The sequence below is a fragment of the Alosa alosa genome, chromosome 1 (assembly GCF_017589495.1).
Source record: "Alosa alosa isolate M-15738 ecotype Scorff River chromosome 1, AALO_Geno_1.1, whole genome shotgun sequence".
In the NCBI taxonomy this organism is placed as follows: Eukaryota; Metazoa; Chordata; class Actinopteri; order Clupeiformes; family Clupeidae; genus Alosa; species Alosa alosa.
In genome coordinates, this window is record NC_063189.1 from 25,985,054 (window position 1) to 26,009,225 (window position 24,172).

At 40.0% G+C, this 24,172-nt stretch overlaps 5 protein-coding genes across 6 annotated transcripts; 1 reads left to right on the plus strand and 4 right to left on the minus strand.

Annotated features, from left to right (window-relative positions):
* Positions 1–166: 166 nt before the first annotated feature.
* wdr48b (WD repeat domain 48b) lies at positions 167–11,243 on the minus strand. Of its 2 annotated transcripts, XM_048263486.1 has the most exons (20): positions 11,159–11,243; positions 10,426–10,566; positions 10,243–10,318; positions 9,995–10,077; positions 9,573–9,702; positions 7,421–7,509; positions 7,184–7,285; positions 6,796–7,020; positions 5,956–6,030; positions 5,583–5,685; positions 4,428–4,525; positions 4,218–4,325; positions 3,870–3,966; positions 3,592–3,687; positions 3,047–3,152; positions 2,657–2,744; positions 2,396–2,472; positions 2,018–2,210; positions 1,258–1,420; positions 167–1,163 (listed from the first exon to the last, which is right to left on the minus strand). In XM_048263486.1, the coding sequence occupies exons 1-19, from the start codon at positions 11,204–11,206 to the stop codon at positions 1,325–1,327; spliced, it is 2,031 nt and encodes a 676-aa protein (XP_048119443.1). In that variant the 5' UTR covers positions 11,207–11,243; the 3' UTR covers positions 167–1,163; positions 1,258–1,324. The 2 variants fall into 2 exon arrangements, with proteins under 2 accessions (XP_048119443.1, XP_048119436.1); XM_048263479.1 differs by lacking the exon at positions 167–1,163 and having other exon boundaries at positions 1,252–1,420; positions 10,243–10,321.
* Positions 11,244–12,670: 1,427 nt separating this feature from the next.
* LOC125304507 (transcriptional repressor p66 alpha-like) lies at positions 12,671–14,278 on the minus strand. The gene is made up of 3 exons (XM_048258826.1): positions 14,164–14,278; positions 13,560–13,810; positions 12,671–13,397 (listed from the first exon to the last, which is right to left on the minus strand). The coding sequence occupies exons 1-3, from the start codon at positions 14,223–14,225 to the stop codon at positions 13,102–13,104; spliced, it is 609 nt and encodes a 202-aa protein (XP_048114783.1). The 5' UTR covers positions 14,226–14,278; the 3' UTR covers positions 12,671–13,101.
* A 754-nt stretch (positions 14,279–15,032) lies between these two features.
* LOC125304504 lies at positions 15,033–16,248 on the minus strand. Its single transcript, XM_048258810.1, has 2 exons — positions 15,551–16,248; positions 15,033–15,390 (listed from the first exon to the last, which is right to left on the minus strand). The coding sequence occupies exons 1-2, from the start codon at positions 16,031–16,033 to the stop codon at positions 15,160–15,162; spliced, it is 714 nt and encodes a 237-aa protein (XP_048114767.1). The 5' UTR covers positions 16,034–16,248; the 3' UTR covers positions 15,033–15,159.
* A 698-nt stretch (positions 16,249–16,946) lies between these two features.
* On the plus strand, positions 16,947–20,294 carry ebi3 (Epstein-Barr virus induced 3; the record flags this gene model as incomplete). Its single annotated transcript, XM_048248380.1, has 7 exons — positions 16,947–16,975; positions 17,106–17,161; positions 17,363–17,572; positions 17,887–18,004; positions 18,177–18,352; positions 19,215–19,375; positions 19,934–20,294. Coding segments are annotated over 7 exons (900 nt in total), but the record flags the coding sequence as incomplete, so codon positions are not given.
* A 216-nt stretch (positions 20,295–20,510) lies between these two features.
* Positions 20,511–23,526, minus strand: odf3l2a (outer dense fiber of sperm tails 3-like 2a). The gene is made up of 3 exons (XM_048257242.1): positions 23,229–23,526; positions 22,564–22,677; positions 20,511–21,375 (listed from the first exon to the last, which is right to left on the minus strand). The coding sequence occupies exons 1-3, from the start codon at positions 23,239–23,241 to the stop codon at positions 20,888–20,890; spliced, it is 615 nt and encodes a 204-aa protein (XP_048113199.1). The 5' UTR covers positions 23,242–23,526; the 3' UTR covers positions 20,511–20,887.
* Between the last annotated feature and the right edge of the window lie 646 nt (positions 23,527–24,172).

A 24,172-nucleotide genomic window follows, 5' to 3' on the forward strand; every position in this document is an offset into this window, starting at 1 on the left:
GGGTTGGAGGCGCTCTATTAGACCGTGAAGAGACATTAAGAAATGAGTGAGAGAGAGGAGAGTGGGTTGTTTGGGAAAACACCTCAGGTTGAACTCCAACCTGAATCCCCGTGGACTGAGCAAAACTTGCTTAAAATATGCTTAAAACATAACATAAAACCAATGATTTATTTATAAGACTCCTTTATTTGTTACAAATGTAATGCTCATCACATAGTCCCTCTCAGGAACTAGCTCAACATTGTCCTTTTAAGATCTTGTCTTTGACTTAAACTGACTTTGATTTACAAATATACAGTAATGTCATTCAGTAGGCAGCAATCAATCAACCAATCATGATTACTGATTAACTGGTCTACAACATTCCGGTCATCCAACTGGAGTGTTTTGAGTGCACTAATGCTAAATACTTTCTGTGTGTGTGTGATGCAGTGTGTGTTTGTCAGTGCCTTTCTTCCTACCTTCATTTGTCTCTTGGTAGGTTTTAAGTTCATTCCTTATACTATACTGTAGTAATAAAAGTAATAAATTCCAGAAAACAAATGAATAACTTAGAGAATGTTCATAAGAAAAAAAGAAAAAGTGTGCTGTACACAATCATACAAAAAACTGAAAAGAAAAAAAAAAACTAAAAAGAGAAAGATGAGAAAAAAGAATTGTGAATGTCTTCCATGACCACTGATACTGGGAAAAAAGGCCAAGAGCCCAACATAACAATGATCGTCAAACTTTACGCTGGTCTAAAATGAAGCCGCGGTGGCTTGATCTGGTCAAACGAGAGCCAGGCCCAGGAATGTGGCGGAAATGTAGACACCTCCTTGCACACAGTGGTCCACATTACAGAGTGAGCAATGGTCCTGCAAAAAACCAACACTGACATCCAACTGAAAATACTTACAATATAAACAAGGGGAGGGCAAAAAAAGGTTTTAAAAAAAGAGGAGGTGGGTTAAAAGGATAAAATTAAGAGGTTAAAGGATGTTTGTATTTCAGTCTGAGAATTCTCTCTGCTGAACATGTCGATGGCTCAGTTCCCCCACAGTGAATGTCTCCTGGCCAACAGGTAGAAACTTTCCAGAAGTTTCTCCATCACTGAGGAAGCTCTCTGGTAAGTGTTCACATTGGCCAGTGCAAGGATGAAGGCAAAGTATAGTGGGGTTGGTTGTGTGTGTGTGTGTGTGTATATATATATATATATATATATATATATATATATATATATATATATATATATGTATGTATATATATATATGTGTGTGTGTGTGTGTGTGTGTGTGTGTGGTGGAAAGCCATGCAGGTCCCTTCAGTGTCCTTCTGAGGCCTCTCACGTGGGCTTCTGCTTGTAGTGAAGAGTCAGGTCACCGCCACTCTTCCAGATAAAATGTTTGACTGTTCGCAGGTCCATATTGGGATCCAACACCTGACAGAGACAGGGAGGAGAAGAGATTGATTTCTAACCTCTGGAAACATGCCACCAATGACAATTCTTTCACCAACCATCAAAAATGTTCCCTTCATAATGTCTCAAATTATTGCACATTTTTTTCACATTTGTTTGCTTGACATGAGCAAAGGCAACTACACAGTTAAAGGGACACCAGGCAACGTTTTCGTGTTAATTAATCATCTTCGTAAGTCGGTATATGGTTAAATGACTCATTACGGGGCGAATGAAGGCTCTCTCGCCCGCCCCTACTGCCTGTAGGAAGAAAATCCCACTTGCAAGTTCGGTGTATCCCTACCCGCCCGACCCGAAGCAGGATCAGTTTACAGCACAGAGGCAGGCTAACTTAAAACGCTAGAGATTGTTGCAAACGTGTGTATAATGGCAGAGCCGGCGAAGAAGCAGCGAAAACCCTTGACGGAAGACACAAAGAAAAAGAAAAGAGCTTCAGACCGAGCGAGGGGGAGTTTCGTAGAGAAAAAGCATCAGGCTTGCCTGGTGTCCCTTTAACTCCCATTGCGATAAACAAAGAATGTCTCTGATGTAACACTAGATGGCGCTCCATTCACAGACCTGGTCCTGGCACATGAGCTCGATCTTCTCCTCGGCCACCATGGCCACGTCCTCCTCCTTCTCTTGCTCTCCCGCCTTGTCATTGGTTGAGGAGCTGGTGGTCTGGGACTCCGTGTCCAGGTTGATGATCTTCTCGTAGACATGCTCCATCACCTTCCTCACCTGCAGCATGTCGCTGGCTGACAGACGGTCCCTACAGCACAACACACAATACCCATGAGGCAGTCAAAATTTCCAAGCACATCACGCCTGTGTCTCCAAAGATTTTATCCCAATTTTGTTTTAATAATAATAATAATTATTATTATTATTATTATTATTATTATTAATGAAGTTAAACTGAGCAGTGGTCATAAAAGTAATTTGAATTCTACCCACTTCTTCAGTGTTTTTGCGCCTGAAGATGAATGTGGCTGGAGGTAGAAGGGGATTTTGTTGAATTTTGGCATGTTTTTCTGTAAAGATGAGAAGAACAGTGTAACAGACTCCTGTTAGTGGTGTCATCAGAGCATGAGTCTTGCTAAATCAAACCATTTAAGAACAATTTCTTAGTAGGGGTCTTCAAGTCAGTGTAGGGCAAATGATTATGATGTTTGTAAATAAACACTTGTTTTAATCAGGCAGTGAAAGGACACCTACATCTACAGTGATGTCAATCACCCACTGAGGGACCGTCTCATTGAGCAGCATAGACTCAGTTTCTCCCCCTGAGTCTCGACACAATAACCTGAAGAAGGAAGAATGCCAAGGTGGCTGATTAGTGATGAGGCTCGTTTGGCATAGCCAATGACATGGGTACCATACAGTTAGCAGATGCTATGTTTTGCTTAGTTTTTGTTAAAAAATGTTACAGCTGTTCCATGCATGTTTAAGATCACGTTATATGTTCAACCTAACCTATTTCCTAACCTAAGTCTTCTTTTTGAGTTGTAAAGACAAAATAATGTAACATTCAACTATTGCGAAGACTGCATCAGTGATGAGTGGACTGAGGGATACAGGGTAATGACATAGAGGTGTAACACACACCTGAACAGAGTCCTCCCCCCAGCCTCCCCGAAGATGACCGGTGTGTGCGGAGGAACCTGGAAGTAGCCATTGCCTTTCTGCATCCGACTCTCCTGCTCCCCATTCACTAGAGAGAGAGAGGATAGATTCAGTTCAAAAAAATTATGGGCACGGCATGATCAGATGACCACTAGATGACCACTTGTGCCATTGATGAATGGCTGTTCATTATCATTTTTCAATTTCAAGATGTCTGTCAGCCTCAGTTTAAACCCTCACAACTAAGCAAAGTGCAATCCCATCATGGACAGTATAATGAAAGATACCTGTGTTTAGTTAACTAAATTAATTCAATTCAACAAATTCACTAATTTTCATTTAGTGTCTAATAAATATGATTCACTGTGCTTTAATATGTGTCAACGTGTTTTGTTAATCCAGTTTAAGGATGCCACTGTGGCCCCCATCGTGTTATATTCATCACATGGGCTTCAGATTGAAAACTCTTGCCCTAAGAGTGACCGCCGCAACAGCAGAGTGTGGGTGTGTAGGGTGCAGGGCGTTACCATGGTGCACGTCATTGTCTTCTTCATCCATGGAGCTGATGTGGGTCCTGGGCCAGAACTCTAGCAGGGCCTGCAGCAGCAGTCCACCCAGGTTCACTAGAGAGAGAGAGAGAGAGAGAGAGAGAGAGAGAGAGAGAAAAAAATAAGCAGGTAAACCAGTTTCGTTTTTTAGCATGGCTTTTATGCTGTTATATTTTCAATACTTTCCATTTTCAAAAGAAATACTAAGGTTTAGGTAAAGGTTTATGACAAGCGACAGGCATGTACGGTAGACCTACATTTTGGGTCAGAGCCATCTGAACTTGAGAAACCTGCGTCCTTGGCAGAGACCCAGGCAGCAAAGCAGTCACTTTCATCCAGTGTTATGGTCAGCATCTACCACACGTGAAAAATCCACTCTTTATGTCCATTAGAGCTTTACCTAACATTAATTCTAATCAATGTATCTTCTCAGATTAGCATTGTATACTGACAGATTAAAACTATGAATAATTTCCTTTGTAATATTCAATACTTATCTAATGTAAAGTATACAAATACATATTGCCATTCTTACATTAAGGCTAGTGTAACAGTAGCAATGCAACAATTCAAATAAAATAACTTAATGACAAAAATATTCTTACCCCTGTCTTGAGATCAACTGAGAACCAGTTTGGGACATAAACCATCTTAAATCGTTTTTTAACCTCTTCATCAAACTCCACTTTACCAAGGTCTTCACCTTTACAAGCCTAGCAAACACATCACACAAAAGTCAGATAGAGGAATTGTCAGCAATACTATTTTGTGTGTCACTTTGACGTGCAAACAGATTCCTTCCCTCCTCCACTTACCTTGAGGACGTCCCAGTATGCCACGTTGTTATTGGTGTCTTTGGTGAGGATGTGCCTCTTGTCATTCAGTATATGACACTGAACAATGCTGGCACCACCTGGCACACACAAATACACATACACAAGAATCACATTCTGATAAAACCCATCAGTGTCTATTTATACAGAAATAGTACAAGAAGCTTGTGAAAACTTTGTTGGTATGTACAACATGCCATTTTGTATTCAATTTTCTATCTGAAATTGCAGTGGTGGACATTACTTGAGCACATACTCAATTACTGTACTTAAGTCGCTTTTTCATGTATCTGTACTTTACTTCAGTATTTCAATTTTGTTAAACTTTTTACTTTTACTCCAGTACATTTCAAGGCCAAATATCTTACTTTTTACTCCACTACATTTTGTGACAGCTGAAGTACAGCTGAAGTTCCTTTTGGAAAAAAGACTGTCCAAATACATGTGTACTTACATGTATATTTTCTATTAAGAGAGCTAGGCTTTAAATAATGGTCTTGCCTAACCTATGTTATTGTCATATCCACTATTTACTGTACCTTGTTGACCCCTTTTCACAATATTGATGTTACCATAACTAGCCTCTTGACGCCATAAAGCAAATGATAGACAATGATAGACAATCTGACACTATCAAACACAAAAGGGAACATCTTGATTTGGTCCGAAAGTATAAAGCATTCAACAAATAAAAATGTTAAAATGTTACTTTGAAGTATCTACGATTGTGAAAGCAATACGATTAGAGATCACATTAGTTTGTTTTTAGTTCTTTCTACATACAGCAATTATTAGCTGATTTTGTCCTTGAATGGAGGAGAAAGGCTCAATGACTGCATGTCTGTGCCAAATCATTTCAACAATAGTAAATGCAACTGTATTAATCATAATACATTTCAGGACTTTTACTTTCGATACTTAAGTACATTTGAAGGCAAGTACTTTTGTACACTCAAGTGGAAATGTAAACTTTTACTTTCACTGGAGTAACATTTGACCATGTGCATCTCTACTTTCAGTCAAGTACAGGATCTGTGTACTTCGTCCACCACTGTGAAATTGTGATTAGTAAGTAGTCCATTGTGTGGAGGACATGGCTGACGGTTGCATGCAGTCCCTCCCACTACACTACCTTACCTTTGATGGCCTGTTCAGACTGGACACATAGTGGGGTCAGGGGGGCGCTGCAGTCGTTGTCATAGTCACCAGAAACTCTGAAGTTGTTCATTCCCTTCAGTGACTGATATAGGGAGGAGAAGACATAGTCAGTTCATAGACATAACACTCAGAGAAACATTGCTTTACTCATACAGCACTTAACTTAACTTTCAATGATTACAATGGTCAGTCTGATTGTGAATATATTCATTGCATCATAAAGTGGTGCTTGGCAAGGACATTTGAACATGACAGCACCACTGCTTTTGCTTTCACCATATCTTTACTTAAAAATGGACTTCACACTATCCTCACATTCTGCAGATAATTAAGATCATTCTAGAATGCTTACCCATTTGTTGACTGATGACTTGGTGGTACAGACCCAGAGGGCAGGAGGAGGGTCAGCTGACCTGTCCAGCTCCATCTAGAGAAGGACAGCATGCAGAGAAGAGAGAGGTTTCATTTTCATTTAACTGATCCCTTGAGAAGTTCAAACACCCCCCTTCTGTGCTGATTTTGTGTCTTAACTGATTCTAATAGAAGTTGTATAGTTGTCTATTTCAGTTCAGAATCAGTTATTCTAATGTTCCAGTTCCAGAGCTGATTAAAGGAGCCATGCTCCAGAAAAAAAAAATCTTGATGGCTTTGAAATAAGATATGTTGTTGTGACTAGGGATGTACCAGTCTTTTCAAAGAGAACTGTTCCCTTGTTTGCTTTAAATGGCCATTGAAATGAAATGGTCATAGAGAATGGGCCAATTAGAAAGTGCATGGTTTCTACATAGAAACTGCTTGAATCTGATCTAATCTTAATCAATAAATTAAATGGAGACATAGCAATCCACAGTCTAGAAATACACCTGGAAGAAGCCTAAAGATGCTGGTCAATTAGAGCAAAGCCAATTATAAATGTACATTTTTACATCAAAATAAAAGCACAGCTGCAAAATCAGTATGCTAGATCATAATGAGGACAAAATAGCTAAGGCTTTTTTTAAATATTGCAGACTGTTATAAAATGTTATAAAATATTTTAAAAGAGTACGTCATGACTCCTTTAAAGAACAATGATAAGCATTACTTTATCTTTATCATAACTGGTTGGTATCTGCCTATTCCAGCGACTATTCATTCAATTGCAAATAAGTATCTGAGACAACAAACCCTCTCTCAGTCATCCCTCACGTACCCTCAACACAGAGGCCTTCTCCTCACAGATGAGTACTCTGAGGTCAGGGTTGCGCAGGTCTGTGCAGTAGATCTTGCGGTCACGGCCACCAGAATAGACATGCGTGAAGGCTTCGTTGGCCTGCAAGGCCCACACCCCCTCGTCATGAAACCTGTAGGTGGCGATGCATCTCTGCTGGCCCAGAGACCACAGTCGGATGGCGCCGTCTGAACTACCAGAAAGACACTGCACAACACAGGGAAACAAGACAAAATGGGTTCAGTGGTATAGACATGAGTCGAGATAAGATAGCATAATCTTAATTTCAATAACACTATTACCAGCAACAAAGCAGAGTGGGTTTTTGGATCTATGAGCTCTGGTAGCAATGTGCTGCAGAAGTACTTGCCTGAGTGCCATCTCTGTTGAGCAGTAATGTCTTCACATTGTCTGTGTGTCCCTTCAGCTTCATGAGTTTTGCACAGGTACGGGGATCCCACACCCTTAACACCTGAACACATCAGATTTAATGAAAGCTATTCTGTCATTGCCTTATATTATGTGATCAGATGGCAGATACTGTAGTTGTACATGGCTCTTTTGTTTTCATTTAATTACTCCAAAGTGAACAAATCAGCTGTCAAACCTTTTCTGTAGAGCCAGACACAATGACCGTTCCCATCTGATTCATGGCAAGACTGTAGATGGAGTCTTTGTTTCCACTTAGGGAAGAGGCTGAATCAAGAGCAAAGTCAAGACACATGAGTATGAGTAAGCCATTTGTAATACAACTTTAATTTCTCTGATGTCAGAAATTAAAATTAAAATACTATTACAGAACCTATTTTTAAATGTCAAATGGCCTGACCTATGCCTGAATCTTGGTACAGTGCCTGAGAACTTTAAGTCATGTGTATTTGTATCCAAAGGGTGAATACTAGGGGTGAAAGAATGAATTCTGAACACTACAACACCAGGAGGAACCATACTGAGGCCATCCTTAAAAATATTTTCGTTTGCCTTAACCCGACCGACCCTGTCAATTTAGAACCGACCCACATATTTATTTTTTTCCCCTTTTAGTCCGACCGACTTGCCGGGTGTAAACTTGCGTTAAGACCGACCGATTTTTTTTTTACTCTAAACAACCAATACAAATAAAATACTATTTATTTTAGTAGGCCTAAGTATTGTGAATATAAATTGCCTACATACAAACGTAGGCTCTCTTAAATAAAACCCTGTGGCGTCATCTGTACACCATTGGTTTACGCATGTCACACTATGGCCTATACGCTTCGTTTCATTCACACAAACATCTCGACAACGCTCATTACTTGGCACGAAGTTCTGGAAGAAGTGTGCCCAGATCTTTTCCCATCCCTTCTCCCCTCTAGTCTAACGGTGACCGTGTTGAAGAATTGATTGAAATTGGTTGTGGTCTATTCAGTATTTCTCAAAATATGGGTCCGCTAAGTGGAGACTGATGGTCCGCGGAGTCGTGGAGTGAAATTAGGCCCGGTGCTTCGTCTGATAATTTGCTGCGAAGTTGATGAAGATACCGCGGACCGACAAAAAAAGAAAACAAAGGTTTCTGCTATCGATGCCATTAAACATGTAGCCATACAATAAAATGGTGGTATGAGCGTTCATTCAATACAGGCGCCATGAGAGAAACTGAAAATAATCAATAACGTTGGTATCAAAGCTTCGCTTCAACCTGTTGAATGCTATTTAATTGTTTAACGACACTTGATAGAACAACGTTGATTTTTGGAACTTCCATAGAAACAGAGCAGAGACTGTATAATACACTGTATAGCACTGAGTATTGTATAGTCAAATTTGAATATAACGTGGCCAAAAGCTATTGTAGCCTTCTTTCTTTCTGTTATAGATCAACAGATCAGTGATTTACGCCTATCTGCTCGCCAAAAAAGCTGGTATTGTGTTTCCTGAATCCTTACATTCAGGCATTCAAATTAAACTTCATTAAAAAAACATGTATTTTTTTTCTCCATACCAATGTATGATGCTTGCATGAGGGAAACATCCCAAAACAATAGCACCCATATAATTGTTGCTGTTTTGAGAAGTATTTATTTTCTTATGCAAGCATCATGCAACCATGCAAAAGTAATGAAACTAATTATATCTTACATTACTAAAACAGTCCTCTGATGTGCATGTCACAAAATATTTAAGTGAAAGTGCATGTATAACAATCTAGGCATAATAATGATTGTGATAATGATAATGACAATTTGATTTGGAGGGAGTGGGGTTGGGTACGTGTAGATGAGCCCTATGGCCCCAAAGTCTGCCATGACTGGGCCTCAGGTCAAAGAAGTTTGAGAAAGGCTGGTCTACATAACCTGCATCAGATTGAGGTTTGCAGTGATGCGCCTGAAGGCACGGGTTGAGGACCCAGTCAGTTACGTCACAATATGCACAATTGTTTAAATTCATACCTACGTAATCACCATGACCAAAATTGTATTTTTTTTTTTTACTTTGAATCTTGAAAAAAAAAAATATTGACCTACCTACCGACCCATTTTTTTTATTTTTTTGGCTGTTACTGCAAACAAGAATATTTTTAAGGATGGCCTGAGGGAGGAAGTGAGTATAAAAGGACAGAGAGAGCTTGAGGGTTGAAGATAAACTGCTAGCACCACTCAGGAATGACTACTGTCTACTTTGTCACAAAAGTACTATTTTAAGGTGCACTTAATGGGTGCAAGGATCAAGTGTGTATAACAGGCAGAGAGGCGAGGCCAGGATAAAGAGCTGCTCACTGGTGACCGTGTTGTTGGAGGCGGTGAGCGCTGTGAGGGTGTTGACGTCCCAGAGGAAGATCTGCCGGTCCAGTCCAGCTGAGGCCACCAGTTCTTTATCCTTGGCATATGCTAAGGCTTTAACATAGTCCTGTGCCATGAAACACCATGCATCACACATCATATAGCAGCACATATACATCCAAATGTATCACATTACACAGAAGGACATATTTGGACATGAGGTGAGCTAATTACTATGGTCATACAGCTACGCTACTGTTCATTTCTGTTTTAAAAGCATTTCCATGATTTCATGAGTTAAAGGATTTGCACAACTTATATTTATGAAAAGATTAGCATCAAGAGGCAACTGAGCTTTAAATTGCTGATATAACTGCTATATTTTTGTATCTGTGCAGTTACTACCATTGAAATACAACCTTGTGGGTCCGTAACGTTGACATGCAGAAGCCTTTGTGTGCGTTCCACACCTTCACTGTGGTGTCTGAAGAGGCGGATATCACTGCATGAAAACAACATTCATACATATGAGAGCAGCACATGACAGCAAAGATCTGTTTGACTAAATCTCAAATGCTATTCTCATATGTATCACTAACACCTGCAGTTATAGTGTAGTCACACTGTCTATGATGTGATGGCAGATAATGATGATGCTTTCACTCACAAGTCTTTCCATTACAACAGAGAACGATATCGTTGACCCAATCTGTGTGGTGCTCCATTGAAGCTATATAGGGGTCCTGCTGAAATGAGAGTGATTTTGACCGAGACCTTCCACAAGACTGGCATGCTTATATGGTAAAATAAAGATATGACATTGTGCATGATGTCTGAAAGGAGGGCATACCTTGTGCTGATTGACACTCCATATCCTAATGATAGAGTCCCTTCCTGCCGTGAAAAGTCGGTTCAGGGTGGGGTCTAGCTGTAGTGCATTTACCCCATTGCGATTGTATTTCTCGACCTCATCTCGGATGACATACGACACCTAAGAGGCCAGATAATGCAAGAATTCACAATGCATGCATTTACTTTCTATTACTACTCACAAAGCAGTGGGTCCAAATAGTGGTCCATTGACAATTCATCGTAAATTGCGTAGAACTACTAAAACAAATGCTCTTCAATAATTCGCATTTCGTCTCAATACAAAGTTCAATACAACCTTGCCGAATTCTGATTTGATAACTGCAACAGGCAGGCAGATCTTCGTTGGTAGGACAAGGGATGCTATGGTGTTTTCACATTCAATGGCAACCAGTTCGACTGAGTGCTGACTCAGGTTTTGACAGAAAAACAAACAAACGGATAACTTAAGATGTATGCCTTTAAGATTGTTGTCTGTTAGCTCATTAGCTCGCCTGTTAGCACGGATGAGCCCCTTGCGCACGAAGCTGCACTGATTAAAGTGGGGAACCTGCTCTAGCTTTCTTTCTCATCCCTTTGCCATGCATCTACTCAATACATTTAACGGAATCGCCATACCACTTCAGCCAAATAGAATAAACGCCAAGCAGCATAAGTCCTGTCCTTGCGTATTTACAGGAACTAATTTGAAATGAACAGCAATCCAATTTTACCTGAACTTTTCTCCGACCAGCTGCGTTTTGCCTGTGATGCGACGCCATCTTGCATGTTGACAGTGAAGTGTAACGTCATATCCTGACTGAAACAGCACCACGTTGACCACTTCCTGGTAACGAAGTGTTTCCTGGGAACATGAGTTCTTTATGTGAAATGCATTAACGTGGGAATTTATCCAAATCACTGTGTAAGTAGAATTAGAATTTCTTCAAACCAGACTCATAAACACACGTATTTACAAGTGGATATATATTAAAAGCAATGGTAACATTGATGAGCTCTTAACAGCTGCTGAAAAGAAAGAAGAGGGCCTTCAAGGATAGGAACAGAGAGCCTACTGACACTGCATTGTTTTATTGTTGTTCAAATCCCATACACAACTAAATTAGTTTTGAAATATATTTTTGAAATATATGTAACTATTTAAAATCGGCCCAATAGCCTAATATATTTTTGACACTTAAAAATATATTTCAATATATTTTTCATGTATACAGGCCTACAGGATGGCATTGTTTCATTGTTTGTTGTTTCTATATTCTTTACTATTTCTATATATTCTAGGCCTACTACTAGGCTATTTGTTATTTTCTTTTATATTTGTATAGTGTATTGAGACCATGTTGCATGCATAAATTGATTGATTTGACTGATAGGAGCATTACAATGATTCATGGACCTATTGCTATAGGACTTGGCCTGATGCTGTCAGATACTCCCCTCAGCAGTTAGTGTGTAAAGAGGCAGATATAAAACTCTTCTTACCTACATTTGGTGTACCAATGGGCTATGCGTTAGTGCATGATGCTGAAATCTGTTATACTGTAGCTCGGTTTTCCCTGTAGGCTAAAAGTCATCATACAGTGTAAATAACCAGGTTTGGGTCAGATTACTTTGAAATGTAATCTATTACTGACTAATACATTGCATTGCATTTTTGTAATCAGTAGCCTAACATAATCAACAGGATTGCCCAAAACATGTAATTAATTTCTTCTACACAACATGCACATTCTTATTTTCCAGTCTTTAATTCAGATGCGTTCAGTAGGCCTATTGGCAAATTACCAAGTAGCCTTGAACGCATTTTCCCAGTCTGGAATGGGTCTATGGCTCCTCCATCTTGGGCTTTGATTTGGACCCTTTTCTGTTTTCTTGTCAAGAAACTACACAGGCAATTGGATGATCGTGACATCTAGTGGACAAACGAATGGGCTGCTTGTCAAATTAAAACATTAGTTAGGCTAGCCATCATAAACAAAAGTTGCATTTTTTGCATGATAAAATGTAATCAAGTAACTGTAATCTGCTTACACATTTTTTTTATTGTAATATGGGCTGATTATAGTTCCTTCATTTTTGTAATCTGATTATGTAGTCCAGATTACATGTGATCCATTACCCAACCCTGTAAATAACACAACCATTTTTGAATGCACAAAATATTTAATAATATATTTCCATAGCTTCACAACATCAGCAAAGACAGGTAAGGGACAAAACGCCATCTTATAACTTTTATAAAATCATTCCATCCTATGTCATCAAATGCATCACTTGTTACTTCATTACTATTCATACAAATAATAAATAATATCCAATTTAACAAAAAACAGCCAGGGTTATGAGCTATAGTAATTTCCTCTCTTAACAAAATTATTTTTAAAGATAACACACAGTCACAAGGATAATAGGTGCAATGTGCAAAAACCCAACCCAGACATGGTTGTTTTAAGGTTATGAGGATTTATGCAACATAAAATAATGAAGTGGTCTCATAACATCACCACACACATCTTAACAAGAACATCATCAGAAATATCTCAACAAGATAAGAGTGCATTCTGTATAAACATTATCTTACAAAGTTAATGTGGCTTACATGTAAGAAACTACAATTATGTTCACAGTAATTCTTACTGTGTTTGAGCACACCAATCTATATCCTCTGACTGCACTGAGGTAGCTGCATGGCCTGTGTCCGACCCTGCAGGAGTCGCTGCTTGGCCTCTAGCTTCATCTGCTTGGCATGGGAAAAGGCCTCCTCCATCTTAGACGTGTGGGCCTGCACTATGGCCTTCTTGTCCTTGGAGGTCTTGCAATGATCACACAACTGGACTTCACCTCTGTCTGTTCTCATCGTCACACACCACCATCGACAGGTGAAATCAGTCGAACATTGATCACAGGTCTTTGGGTCATTGTGAGGAGGAGCCTTCTTCTTTCTCAAAGCACCTGTCACAATATGAAATCACTATTTTAACAGTGCACAGCAAAAATATGGACACACACTATTGTCATTGATGTAGCAGGGGTAATTATGCCACAAGTGTAAGTTTCTTATCCCATTTCCAAATTAGCCCCAGACCTATTCCTGTTATTGCCAATGGTGCATACCTTTGGCTTTATGTTTCCTTTGCTTAGGGGAGACATTCTGTGTCTCTGTCAATCGTTCCTGCACAATCACCTCCAGACCAATCAAGTAGGTGAACTGTTGATTCTCTGCATCAGGAAGGAAGTCCAGCCCTGAGGCGCGGGGTGGAGGAGGGGGAATGCTGTGGAGACTTCTCCTTAGATGCTTGTGGATTGCGTGGTAATCTTTAGCTAGCTGTCCATCATATGAATCGCGAGCCCCAGTGAAGTAGTTGCTATTCAGAAAAAAGCAGGACATCAGCAGTCAATGTAGGCTATCAAGTTCATTACAAGCAGCTATGAAGTATACGGGTAAATTAAAACACACATTTAGTGATTACAAAAACTTAAGTTATTGGGTGGACAAGTTAGGCTATGTAAGAGTGCAATTTACAAACGTGCATGTTTTCTCTTGAAAAGTATGGTTAGAAGCTAGATTAGCTAACTTTATGGTTGGCTAATGTGGATGAGTAGGCTATCCTAATACTTTGCAGTAAGTCGGTAGAATTTAACCGTTTTGCAGGCTCTATCAGTGCTATCACTTTGCGCCGATTATTGACATAATAGTTTATTTACGTTTGATACTGACCGAATATCCATCTTTGAGAGACAAACGACGAAAAAAGTGTGACTGTTTGACAAATCAAGCATGCAGGGCAGGTGTGCCACACTGCACTTGTCGTTTCCTGTGCGGCCTAAAGCTAGGCACTTGGGAAATATTGTCAAAGAAAAGGACAAGCAACAATATTGATTAGATTTCTTAACTTGTTATTGTTTATTGTTTTGTTTTTATTTAACTTTTTTTTTTTTTTTTTTGGGGGCGTTGGCCAATTCATAAAACATTTTGTGAAATTTAGGCTACTGTTGGCCTACCCACCTATGGTAAATTCATAATTCATTTAAAGATACATTAATAAATGAAACCTTTATTGCCCCAAGGGGGAATTTGTCTTGCATTTAGGAGCCATAAGTTACATAGAGCTAGACAACACTTATACAGATTCACATTGATACATAGAATGACAAACAAATCATCATTTAAAGATACAATTTTAAAGGGAAGTTATAAAACAGCTAGGTCTACATCAAAGTCTCTATGCACTGGCAGCTGTCAATTTCTGATGGTAGCCCACTATACGCAAGTCGTGGCAATAGCTATTACCTCACGCTAGAGGGCAATAAACACCAACCACATTAAAACCAGCTGTAAAATTGTCAGGACATTCTCAAATGTTAAATAGAATGTTAAATGTTAAATAGAAGGACGTACAGAAAGTGCAAACCTCAACAGGTCTCTTCATTAGGAGGGTTACCACTTTCTCCGAATAATTTACAGGTTTGTCACTGGTAAACCATGGCCTACCAGAATATTTCAATGACAGAGAAACGTTGGCAAAGGTAACTAGTCTGGATAGTGCTCTTTCAATATTTTTTTATTTTTTTTATTATCATTATTTATAACATTAACCACAGCTTACTGAGAATCTGAACTGAATTGTAGTAGTGACAGGAGGAAAAAGACATTCACTGAGGCTCATGCCTCTTTGTCTTAGGGCTAAAAAGCACCGCTCCAGAGGGGGAAGTCTCAGTCTGAGGATATCGATGAATCAGAAAAGGCAATCTGTGTAACTTGCTGTGCCCTGCTCCTCCTCCTTCTGGTTTGGCTAATGGCATTATAGCGATTCTCCAGGTGGTCCAGACTTTCCTGCATCTGCTGTAGCAGCTCCAGCATCTTCTCCAGGTCATGAGTCTGTGTATTGAGTTGCTCAGAGAGACTCTCTATTGTTATTTCACTACTGGTGATTCTTCCTCTCAACTGTTGGAAACATACAGATAAAAAAAAATGGGCCAAACAAGCGTGAATTACTACTGTAAACAATATAGTCACTTAGTCCGGTGTGTAACATCAATGTGTGGTGACTGTTACCCAATCAGTGAAGATTGCATACATTTTAATTGACCTTATATTATCTCACCTTCCAGATGTAAGCTATAACAAATACAATAAACCAGTGCCAGCTGAATCCTGAGGATATCTTTGAGGGTGGTGAGATTTTAGACTTCCTTCTTTTCAAAGTGATCTGCTTCATGTCCTTTACAGGGTCTGTGTGTTTGAACATCATCCAGAATTTCTCCCAGGCATGGTCAATTAGCCCTTTCTCCTTCTCTGTCCAGCCTTTAAGGTTGTGGATTCTCAGGACTTGCAGGATGGGTGCCCACCAGTCCATCTGCTCGTCTGGTTCCTGTGACAATGGGAAAGGCATCCACGTGGCCCAGAAGACCCTGGCACCTTCATCTCCAGGGCGCGTTGGGATAGCCTTGCTGTTATTGTTATGAAGCATGTCCAGTAGAGCCTTGTGCACATTTGTGTGATTCACCCAAGCGAACAGGTTATATTGGCTCGAGGAGAGAAGCAGCAGAAAGGAGAGAAATCCCATACACCTGATGAGTAAACTCATGATGCCTCTCAAGGGACACAAACACCTCTCCACACTAGGCAATTTGGGGTTTGTTTCACAAAGCCCTCTTCATAGCACATGGGCTACCATGGAAACATACTCACTGGTATGTTGTTGAGGGGCTTTTAAGCATAGAGGTGTATACCTATAGCATGTGACTACAGTGTTTGTTAACACTGATGCACCTTGTGTTATGGCAAGGAGGTCTTATTGTCCTCAAGGTCTCTTGTTCAGATCTGATTAAATTCAAATTACAGGGATGATGTCACAATTTGTTGACATTCTTATTGTTATCACAAATGTAAAATGTATTGCAGTTTTGTAGATCTCAAATGTAAATAGACACCTTTGAATAGTTCATGTACATCCTCTGAAATCAATTACAAGTGAATCATGAATATGTAAACAGCAAAAGACACAGTCAGCAGCTGTGAATCCAGTCCTGCCAGACCTTATCCATACAGACCCTTTCAATCTGTTCCTAGAGGATTTCCGTTTGAAACGTTCAAAACCAACACAGATACTTGCACATGTTTGTTTCTGCAGTTGAGCAGGTTAGGCCATCCTGTTTTTTGTGTAACACCCACTTCCAGACATTACAGCGAACATTGTCAAAAGTCAACAAGCTTTAAAAGCCTCTTAATGTTCACAAATTATTTTAATTGGTCCCTTCAGATCCTGATTAATAAAAGGAGCTGTTGTATCTAAACGAGGAAAAGTTTCAGCCAGGCTTTTAGTTTAAGAAAAACAAAAATATGTTTTTGGAGCTGTATTTATTTATCTGTTTATGAGGAAATTGTCAGTCACCTCAGTTGGCTCAGTCTGACCCCTGTTGCATTGACCCCAAAATTGACTTAATTTCTAATGATTAACCTGGTAATGCAAGAGGGTCCTTTTTGTTTAACCATCATCATCAGACAGACAAGTTTTGTTTCTGTTATGGTGAGCCACGTCTCCTACCATATTCCATATTTATATATATATATATATATATAGTATAAACCCAGCTTTTCAAACCCAGGATGTACAGTTGGTGCTACGTATGTGCTTGTATTGCTTTCATTACTTTTAGTACGGGGTGCTGTCAGGACTCATCAACTCAACTACTCAATGACCAACCCATCAAGGGTGAGACATTTCATTTGCTTTACAATTTAACTCCTTCCTATTTGTCTTGCTTAAGTTAAAGAATCCAGAATCAAGAATCATTACCGTTCGATTACCGCAAACAGTCATTTTAAACACAGTGCGTGTCCAGTTCATTAAAAAAAGAAGGTTCACTGTTCTGCTCTCACTCTTTGGCTCTCTTTTGTTGACTGTGTTTCCCAGATGTGTATGTGGAGGTGGGTTCCGAAGTGAAAGTGCTGTGTGAAGGTGTTGCAGGTGGAGAGCCAGTGGAGTGGACACTAAATGGGTCGCAGGTCGTGTCCAGCACTCTGTTGCATCTCAACAGCACCCGGCTGGAAGACCGTGGCATCTACACGTGCCACAGTCTCAGCAGAGGAGCTGTCATCCAGCAGGTCCACCTGAAGCCTGGCTGTGAGTTTGTTTGTCAAGTGAGCTTGAGTGCTTCTGGAAATGGTTTGGAGAGTTAGGGCTCTACATGTGTGAGTACGTATGAGTGTGTGTGTGTGTGTGTGTGTGTGTGTGTGTGTGTGTGTGTGTGTGTGTGTGTGTGTGTGTGTGTGTGTGTGTGTGTGTGTGTGTGTGTGTGTGTGTGTACAAACAAACACATTGTATGTGCTTTCATTGATGTTTATTTCTCAGATGTTATCTTCATTGACGAGTTCTTAACCACAAAGATTCTCATGTATCTAAATGAAAATCATTAGTCACACATCTATTCCCTGCAGATCCTCCATCTCCACCAGACATCAGATGCTGGGCTCCCAGTTATCCTTTGAAGGCCTTGTGCACATGGTCACAGATGACAGAAACCTATTTACCAACACAGCATATCATCACCTACAGGTAGGAAGCAATTGCATGAAATATCAGTTTCTGAAATTATGTGATGATGTTACATAATGGCAGCATGAATAAATTGTGTACAAAATATATGGAGTTTCTGTTTATTTGTGTGTGTGAAGATGGTTATAGTATTGTATATGGCTATGATTTATTTCTTCTTTTTATCTCTCAGAGATAGGGACTATGGTGTGACCTACCCCTGCCATATTATCCCTAAGTCTCCTGACATTCTCTGTGAAATGAAGAACCTTCAGATCCTCGCCAACAGACCCTACATTGTTTATATCACAGCCATCAATGCTCTTGGCAATGCCACAAAACCAATGGAATTTGACCTGGAGGAAAATGGTGAGTCTGTGATATTACTGCAATGATGCTTATTTTGACCATTGTGGTCTTAGTACTTAAACCAGGCTGAAGTGCCCTTGAGCAAGGCACCTAACCCCTCACTGCTCCCCGAGCGCCGCTGTTGCAGGCAGCTCACTGCGCCGGGATTAGTGTGTGCTTCACCTCACTGTGTGTTCACTGTGTGCAGTGTGTTTCACTAATTCACGGATTGGGATAAATGCAGAGACCAAATTTCCCTCACAGGATCAAAAGAGTATATATACTTACACTTATACTTAGGTTGGTTAGGTAGACTCACTGCTTGAGGCTTAGTTAAACTCAACATGAAACCTAATTGCTGTTTAATGTATAAGTAAGTAAGTATAAGTATATATACTCTCATATTAGAGTAATGAAGTACCATGAAGTACCAACTAATGAAGTACCATGTTGAGATGCTGCTTGTTATACCAGAATAGATTAATACATATGTGTAATATTTAATTTCCCTAAGACTTACAAAACCTTGAGAGGTTACAGAGCAGTGATCAGTGCATTAGATTTGATGTCCTAACTCATTTATGTAGCAACATTTTCATCCTTCTGTTCATTTCCATCATTTTTGTTTTGTGTCTGATACCTGCTGGCTATGTGAAGGTAGTCTTTCAGTTTTAATCAGGAGTATTGTTGGCAAATACAAAGCTCTGTAGGGCTACCAATGCCAACATTTCTGGAACAAAAACATAGAAATTGTATCAGAATGACTTGTTTGCAAAACTTTTTGTCAGTCACTTAACACTGTATGTCTTGGTGGTCTTGGTGTAGTAGTAACCTTCCCCATTTGGTGATAGTATTTATATGTTGCTGGTGTTTGCTACTACAGTGAAGCCAGATCCTCCAGTGAATGTGAGGGTGGTGGTGAAGCAAGGGAGGCAGGTGTTGGAGTGGAATCATCCCCCATCCTGGCCAGAGCCCCAGCATTTCCCTCTCATGTACATAGTCAGGTACTACTGGGGTAACAATCAAGGACAAGGACACACTAAGGTGAGTACACATGTTTATTAAGTTTATTAAGCATTTCTTATGCGTTATCGTTTGTATATTATAGTATTTATTTATTTTCATTAGGCTATTGATTGAATTGACATTTTTTGTGTATTATTGCTGTTCTCCTTGGTGTAGTCTTACCAACTTTTTAAATAGTTTACTGTTAAATTTAACTATTGTATTTTTGTTATTTGAATGTCGCTTTGGAGCTACAGTAAATACCACAACTATAATATTTATTGTTGTTTGTTGATTTACATTTATGGTTTCTTTGTGTGCATACATGAACTGACCTATGTTAAAGGATCATGGAGCAGAATGCATAAATAAAAGCAAGACAGAGTACCGGTAGTTACCATAAGCCAACCGTATATGTAAGCCTTTTATATTAAGTTTGTTTTAGTAGTCATTGTCATTTAGTAGTCATTACATGTATTCTTTCTGGATTCACACATTTAGTATGGTTAATGTCAGGAACCTGAGTCAATGAAAGGTATCTACCTATATGTGCTCCTTTTGTTCCTGGGATGTGATCAATTAATATCTTGTTTGCAGGTACCGGTACATGGCGCTGAATCGCTCCCGATCAATCTGGACAGGTTTACAAAGGGGCGCACCTACCACTTTCAGGTGTCTGCCCATGAGGGCCTGGGCTCTGGAAAAGGAAGTGAATGGAGTCAGCCAGTGAGTGTTATTGTGCACTAGCACTAGCCAGCTAGCCCAGGAGCAGTGCTGCACATGCAGAATTCAGTGTTTTATAAAGGAGGGCACTGTTGGAATCTTGCTAATCACATAATACCACTACAAATAATGCTGCTACTACTAATTATAACAATAATAAAATGATGAGGAAGAAGGTGATGATGATGACCCATAATAATTATTATATTTACATTAAATAAACCCACAATATAAATTAAAGCATATGATCTTAACTGCAAAAATGTATGAGTCCAATGCAAATGCCACACTATGGCTTAAGTTCATGTAAGAGAACTTGGCTTGTTCCTAAACAGAATATACAGTTTTTTACAACTGTTTACACACATTTTCAAAAATATGTGTCTATTTTTAAAAACTCTACACACAAAACCCACTATATGTAAAATTACAACATTCAAAATGTCAAAAACACATCTTTAAAGCAAGCATTCACCTCACATTATAAACACTTTTGTCATAATATGATGTTTTGCAAAAAGTGTTTTATGAAACTGAAAACTGGTCAAAGACTGAGAATTAGTGTATGGTTTTGCAGATTTTATGTGGGGTTATGGTATTTGAGTGACAGGTTTCAAAAATTGTGTGACAAACAAAGATTTAGTGTGTAAGCAATTGAAAACTGTAACTGAGGGACCGCAACTTGTCTTATTGCACACACAGGCAGCCCTCTCCAGGAGATTGTTTTATAGTACACATTGTAAACACAGAGACATCAAGTCCCTATGAAGTTACCTCTGACAACTTGAATGAGACTCATTTGACAACACCTTCCTATTCATAGTCGTCTCAATCTAACACATCTACCACCAGTGGGGTGACAAACTCTGAATGCCGGATGCCCATGGAGAAGGAGGGTGGCCGTGGCAGGTGCGCAACCACCTTCTCCGAATGATGCGTGCCCGGACCGGGCTTGCAGGTGGCGTCGTTAGGGATGGACGTGCGGCTCTGCATGGAGAACGAGGGCTGGCGCTTCAGGTAGATGCTGGGGTCCGTGCTGTTGTACTTCCCAGGGCCCGGCGTCATGGCGAGGTCCTCTGACGGGGCGCCTGTTTTCCTGCGGCCCAATATGGAGTAGCTGGGGCTGGCTGGCGTGCTGGGCGCCCGGGCGCCCAGGAGAGAGGGCAGGGTGTAAGAGTTAGGTGCGGGCACGGTGTCGGTGGCGCGGTAGCGTGTGCGTGAGCCGATGGAATAGGATGGAGGTCTGCGATGGAGGTTCACAGGGGGGGCTTTCTCCGGGCTGTAGGCTCCTGGGCCTGGAGTCTGGAACAGGTCATCTTTAGCAGAGAAAAAAATGGACTGTCAGAGGCTGGGGGGTGGATGGACAATTTACTGTTTTTGCTTGACCACATGTGCCATGATTAGACTTTTTTACAACTGTTTACACATATTTTCAAAAATCTATTTTTCAAAACTCTACACACAAAACCCACAATTGCTCACACAAAATGCAAAATGCCTAAAATCTCCAGCAAAGTGACACACAACATTGAAAATGTCATAAACACAAAGAATTTGCCAACTACAAGCAAACATTCGCCTTACATTATTATTACTTTTGTCATAATATGACATTTGGATACATCATAAACACACTGTTGCTCAAAACCTAAAGCTCTTCTGTCTTTCATGGGCTTTATATGTATACTTCCATACAAGAGTGAAAGTCATCTACAGAGAGAAGTTGAAATACACTGTAAACATGCAAGCAATATTGAAACCAAAAATAGCGAAGCAAAGGAAGGAAGCAAAATACATCACAAAGCTGATTTTGCCAAAGACAGAAATGACTGACTACTATCAAATTACTTTGCTTTTGAAAGAAAACATATTTCTGTGTGCGTGTGTGTGTGTGTGTGTGTGTGTGTGTGTGTGTCTGTGTGTGTGGTGTGTGTGTCATTTTCATTTCAAAGTATCTGCATTGGTTCTGAACATTTCAACCGGAAATTCTCTAGGAACAGATTGAAAGGGTCTATACCTATACTAAGGCAATGATTGGATGGTGTTCAGTAAAGTAATGAGTGTTTGCCCATTGAGGACTGAGTGTGAATAAGTGGCGAATAAGTGTGGCATTTTGATAGGTTGTGTTTCTTCCTATTAGATGTTTGTGTGTTAGGTAGAAAATTGTGTGACAACTTGACAAGCAAAGATTAAGTGTGTAAGCAGTTGGAAAAAACCCTGTAAAAGCCAAATGATAATATTGTCACTTAAAGAATAAAGTACAATGACACATTTAATAATAACATATTAGTTCATAATAAAATAATAAGCTTTCAAGGATTGATGTCTAAGATTCCATGTAGTTCAATGGAGTGAACCAGACCTAGAGTGAGAGTGACAGACAAACTAGAGCACTGACTTAATGAAGACTCAAGGAAGCACTTGGAATTAATCTAGTGTCACAAAATAACTTTCAGATGCTCGATACAACATGACGAGGCCATAGTTGGTGAAAGCCATCTAACCTGATCTCTTCTTCCTGCCCAGCATAGAGTAGGAAGGCGTGGCATTTCGACCGAAGCGTGTCATCTTCGCATCGATGTGATACTGAGGACCAGGGCTGGAATCCACAGACACCACTACAAAGTACAAATCACACTGTTATTCAACTGTAAACAGTAGCCTATTTATATGTTAGTGATATTCAGAGGCCTGGCTAGAAATATCCCCTGATAAATGTGAACTTCTCCTAACTCTCCAAACTAGGCATATCCAAGGGCCATTGTCCAACACTAAGACACCTACATTTTAAAGGGTCACATTCCACTCCTCCTCCCCAACTGCACAACTGCTGATAGGTTTTTGCTTTGAGAATCCATTGCAATATACCTGCTTGCCCTTAATATATAACTTGAGTATGACATAATTTGTATTTTAATAGGCAAAATCTCTGCTGACCTCTAGTGGATCTGAGTGTATTAGAGACCTCTATTTCTCAGCTTCCATCCCATTTATATTTAGAAATAATGGGCTAAATCAGACAGGCAGATACACCAAGAGTACAAATCTCAATTCCCTTTTGAAGGCAGGTCCCATTATCTTTGTCTGGGAACGTGCCCTTATATAAATAGCACTCAAGTCAAGAGGATCCCGGCTGGCCTGTTATGTCACTGGAGGTGAAGTCACTCACTATTGCTGCTCATGCGGCTGTGGAACGAATAGGCCGGGCTGCTGGGCTTGGTGTAGTCATGGCCAATGTAACCAATTGTGGGAGGCAGAGCATAGCGTCCTGGCCCTGGCCCTGAAGAGAGACAGATTCACAACCCCAAACGAGTCTCTGAAGTAGGACTACCTCTCGAGTAAAAATAGAAGAAACTCCCAAGGACATTGCATAAGGCATTTGTTAATTTATTATTGTCGCCATTTCCCAGATTAAAAAAAAGAATTACAATCTGACTTTAAATTGCATTCATCTGGAAACATTTGGAATGTAGCGAATAATTCATGGCTGTTCGTGTAATGTTCTGGATTGTCACTCTATAAATGTCAAATATGTTATCCAAGTTAGCTAATAGCTTGTGAGTTGTAACTCTGAAAATCCACAAGCTGTCTCTTTCTTTTCTCAAACAAAGGAGCAGTAGATTATTTCTAGGAAATGCAGGATCTGACGTCCGTCAAAGTTCACTCCAGGAAACTGCCACACTTACCCCGCTCTCTGCCAGCGATCATGGGCCTCCTCTTCAAAAGCTCCCTCATGGACCACCAATCTTCTTCTCTGCGTCAGCCCTCGCAGTGGATTGAGAAGCGTTTGTGCAACCCCTTCACTCCAACACCTCTGTGACTTTCGAGGAGCGCCCCTATCCAGTCTGAATAATATATGACTTTTACGAGATGCAGAAACCCTATCCTTGTTTGAGCTAAGGGGGAAGTTTTCTGCTTAACGTTCAACTTGCTGGCAGACATATCCACAGATGAATTATGACCTTACACAATAACGCGCTAAGATAATGAGAAAATGTTAAACAATTGTTTCCAAAAAAGAGCCTGTAGTTGAGCAACGCCTCAGATTTCAGGAAGATGCTGACATAGCTGAACTCCCCCCAGTGTCATAGAAAATCTTACCATGGTCAAAAA

Bases quoted from the DNA above. Each gene is read 5' to 3' on its own strand.
- wdr48b (XM_048263479.1), bottom strand. From the start codon at position 11,206: ATGGCGTCGCATCACAGGCAAAACGCAGCTGGTCGGAGAAAAGTTCAG. The intron at 9,703-9,994 runs GTTGTATTTCAA...TTCATGGCACAG, and splicing joins CAACGTTACGGACCCACAAG to GACTATGTTAAAGCCTTAGC. The intron at 3,688-3,869 runs GTAGGTCTACCG...CTCTCTCTCTAG, and splicing joins AGATGGCTCTGACCCAAAAT to TGAACCTGGGTGGACTGCTG.
- LOC125304507 (XM_048258826.1), bottom strand. From the start codon at position 14,225: ATGCTTGATTTGTCAAACAGTCACACTTTTTTCGTCGTTTGTCTCTCA. The intron at 13,811-14,163 runs GTCAGTATCAAA...TTTTCTGAATAG, and splicing joins CTCTCAAAGATGGATATTCG to CAACTACTTCACTGGGGCTC. The intron at 13,398-13,559 runs GTATGCACCATT...ATATTGTGACAG, and splicing joins AAGGAAACATAAAGCCAAAG to GTGCTTTGAGAAAGAAGAAG.
- LOC125304504 (XM_048258810.1), bottom strand. From the start codon at position 16,033: ATGAGTTTACTCATCAGGTGTATGGGATTTCTCTCCTTTCTGCTGCTT. The intron at 15,391-15,550 runs GTGAGATAATAT...TGTTTCCAACAG, and splicing joins TTATAGCTTACATCTGGAAG to TTGAGAGGAAGAATCACCAG.
- odf3l2a (XM_048257242.1), bottom strand. The intron at 21,376-22,563 runs GTTAGATGGCTT...TCTCTGCTAAAG, and splicing joins GGGCAGGAAGAAGAGATCAG to ATGACCTGTTCCAGACTCCA.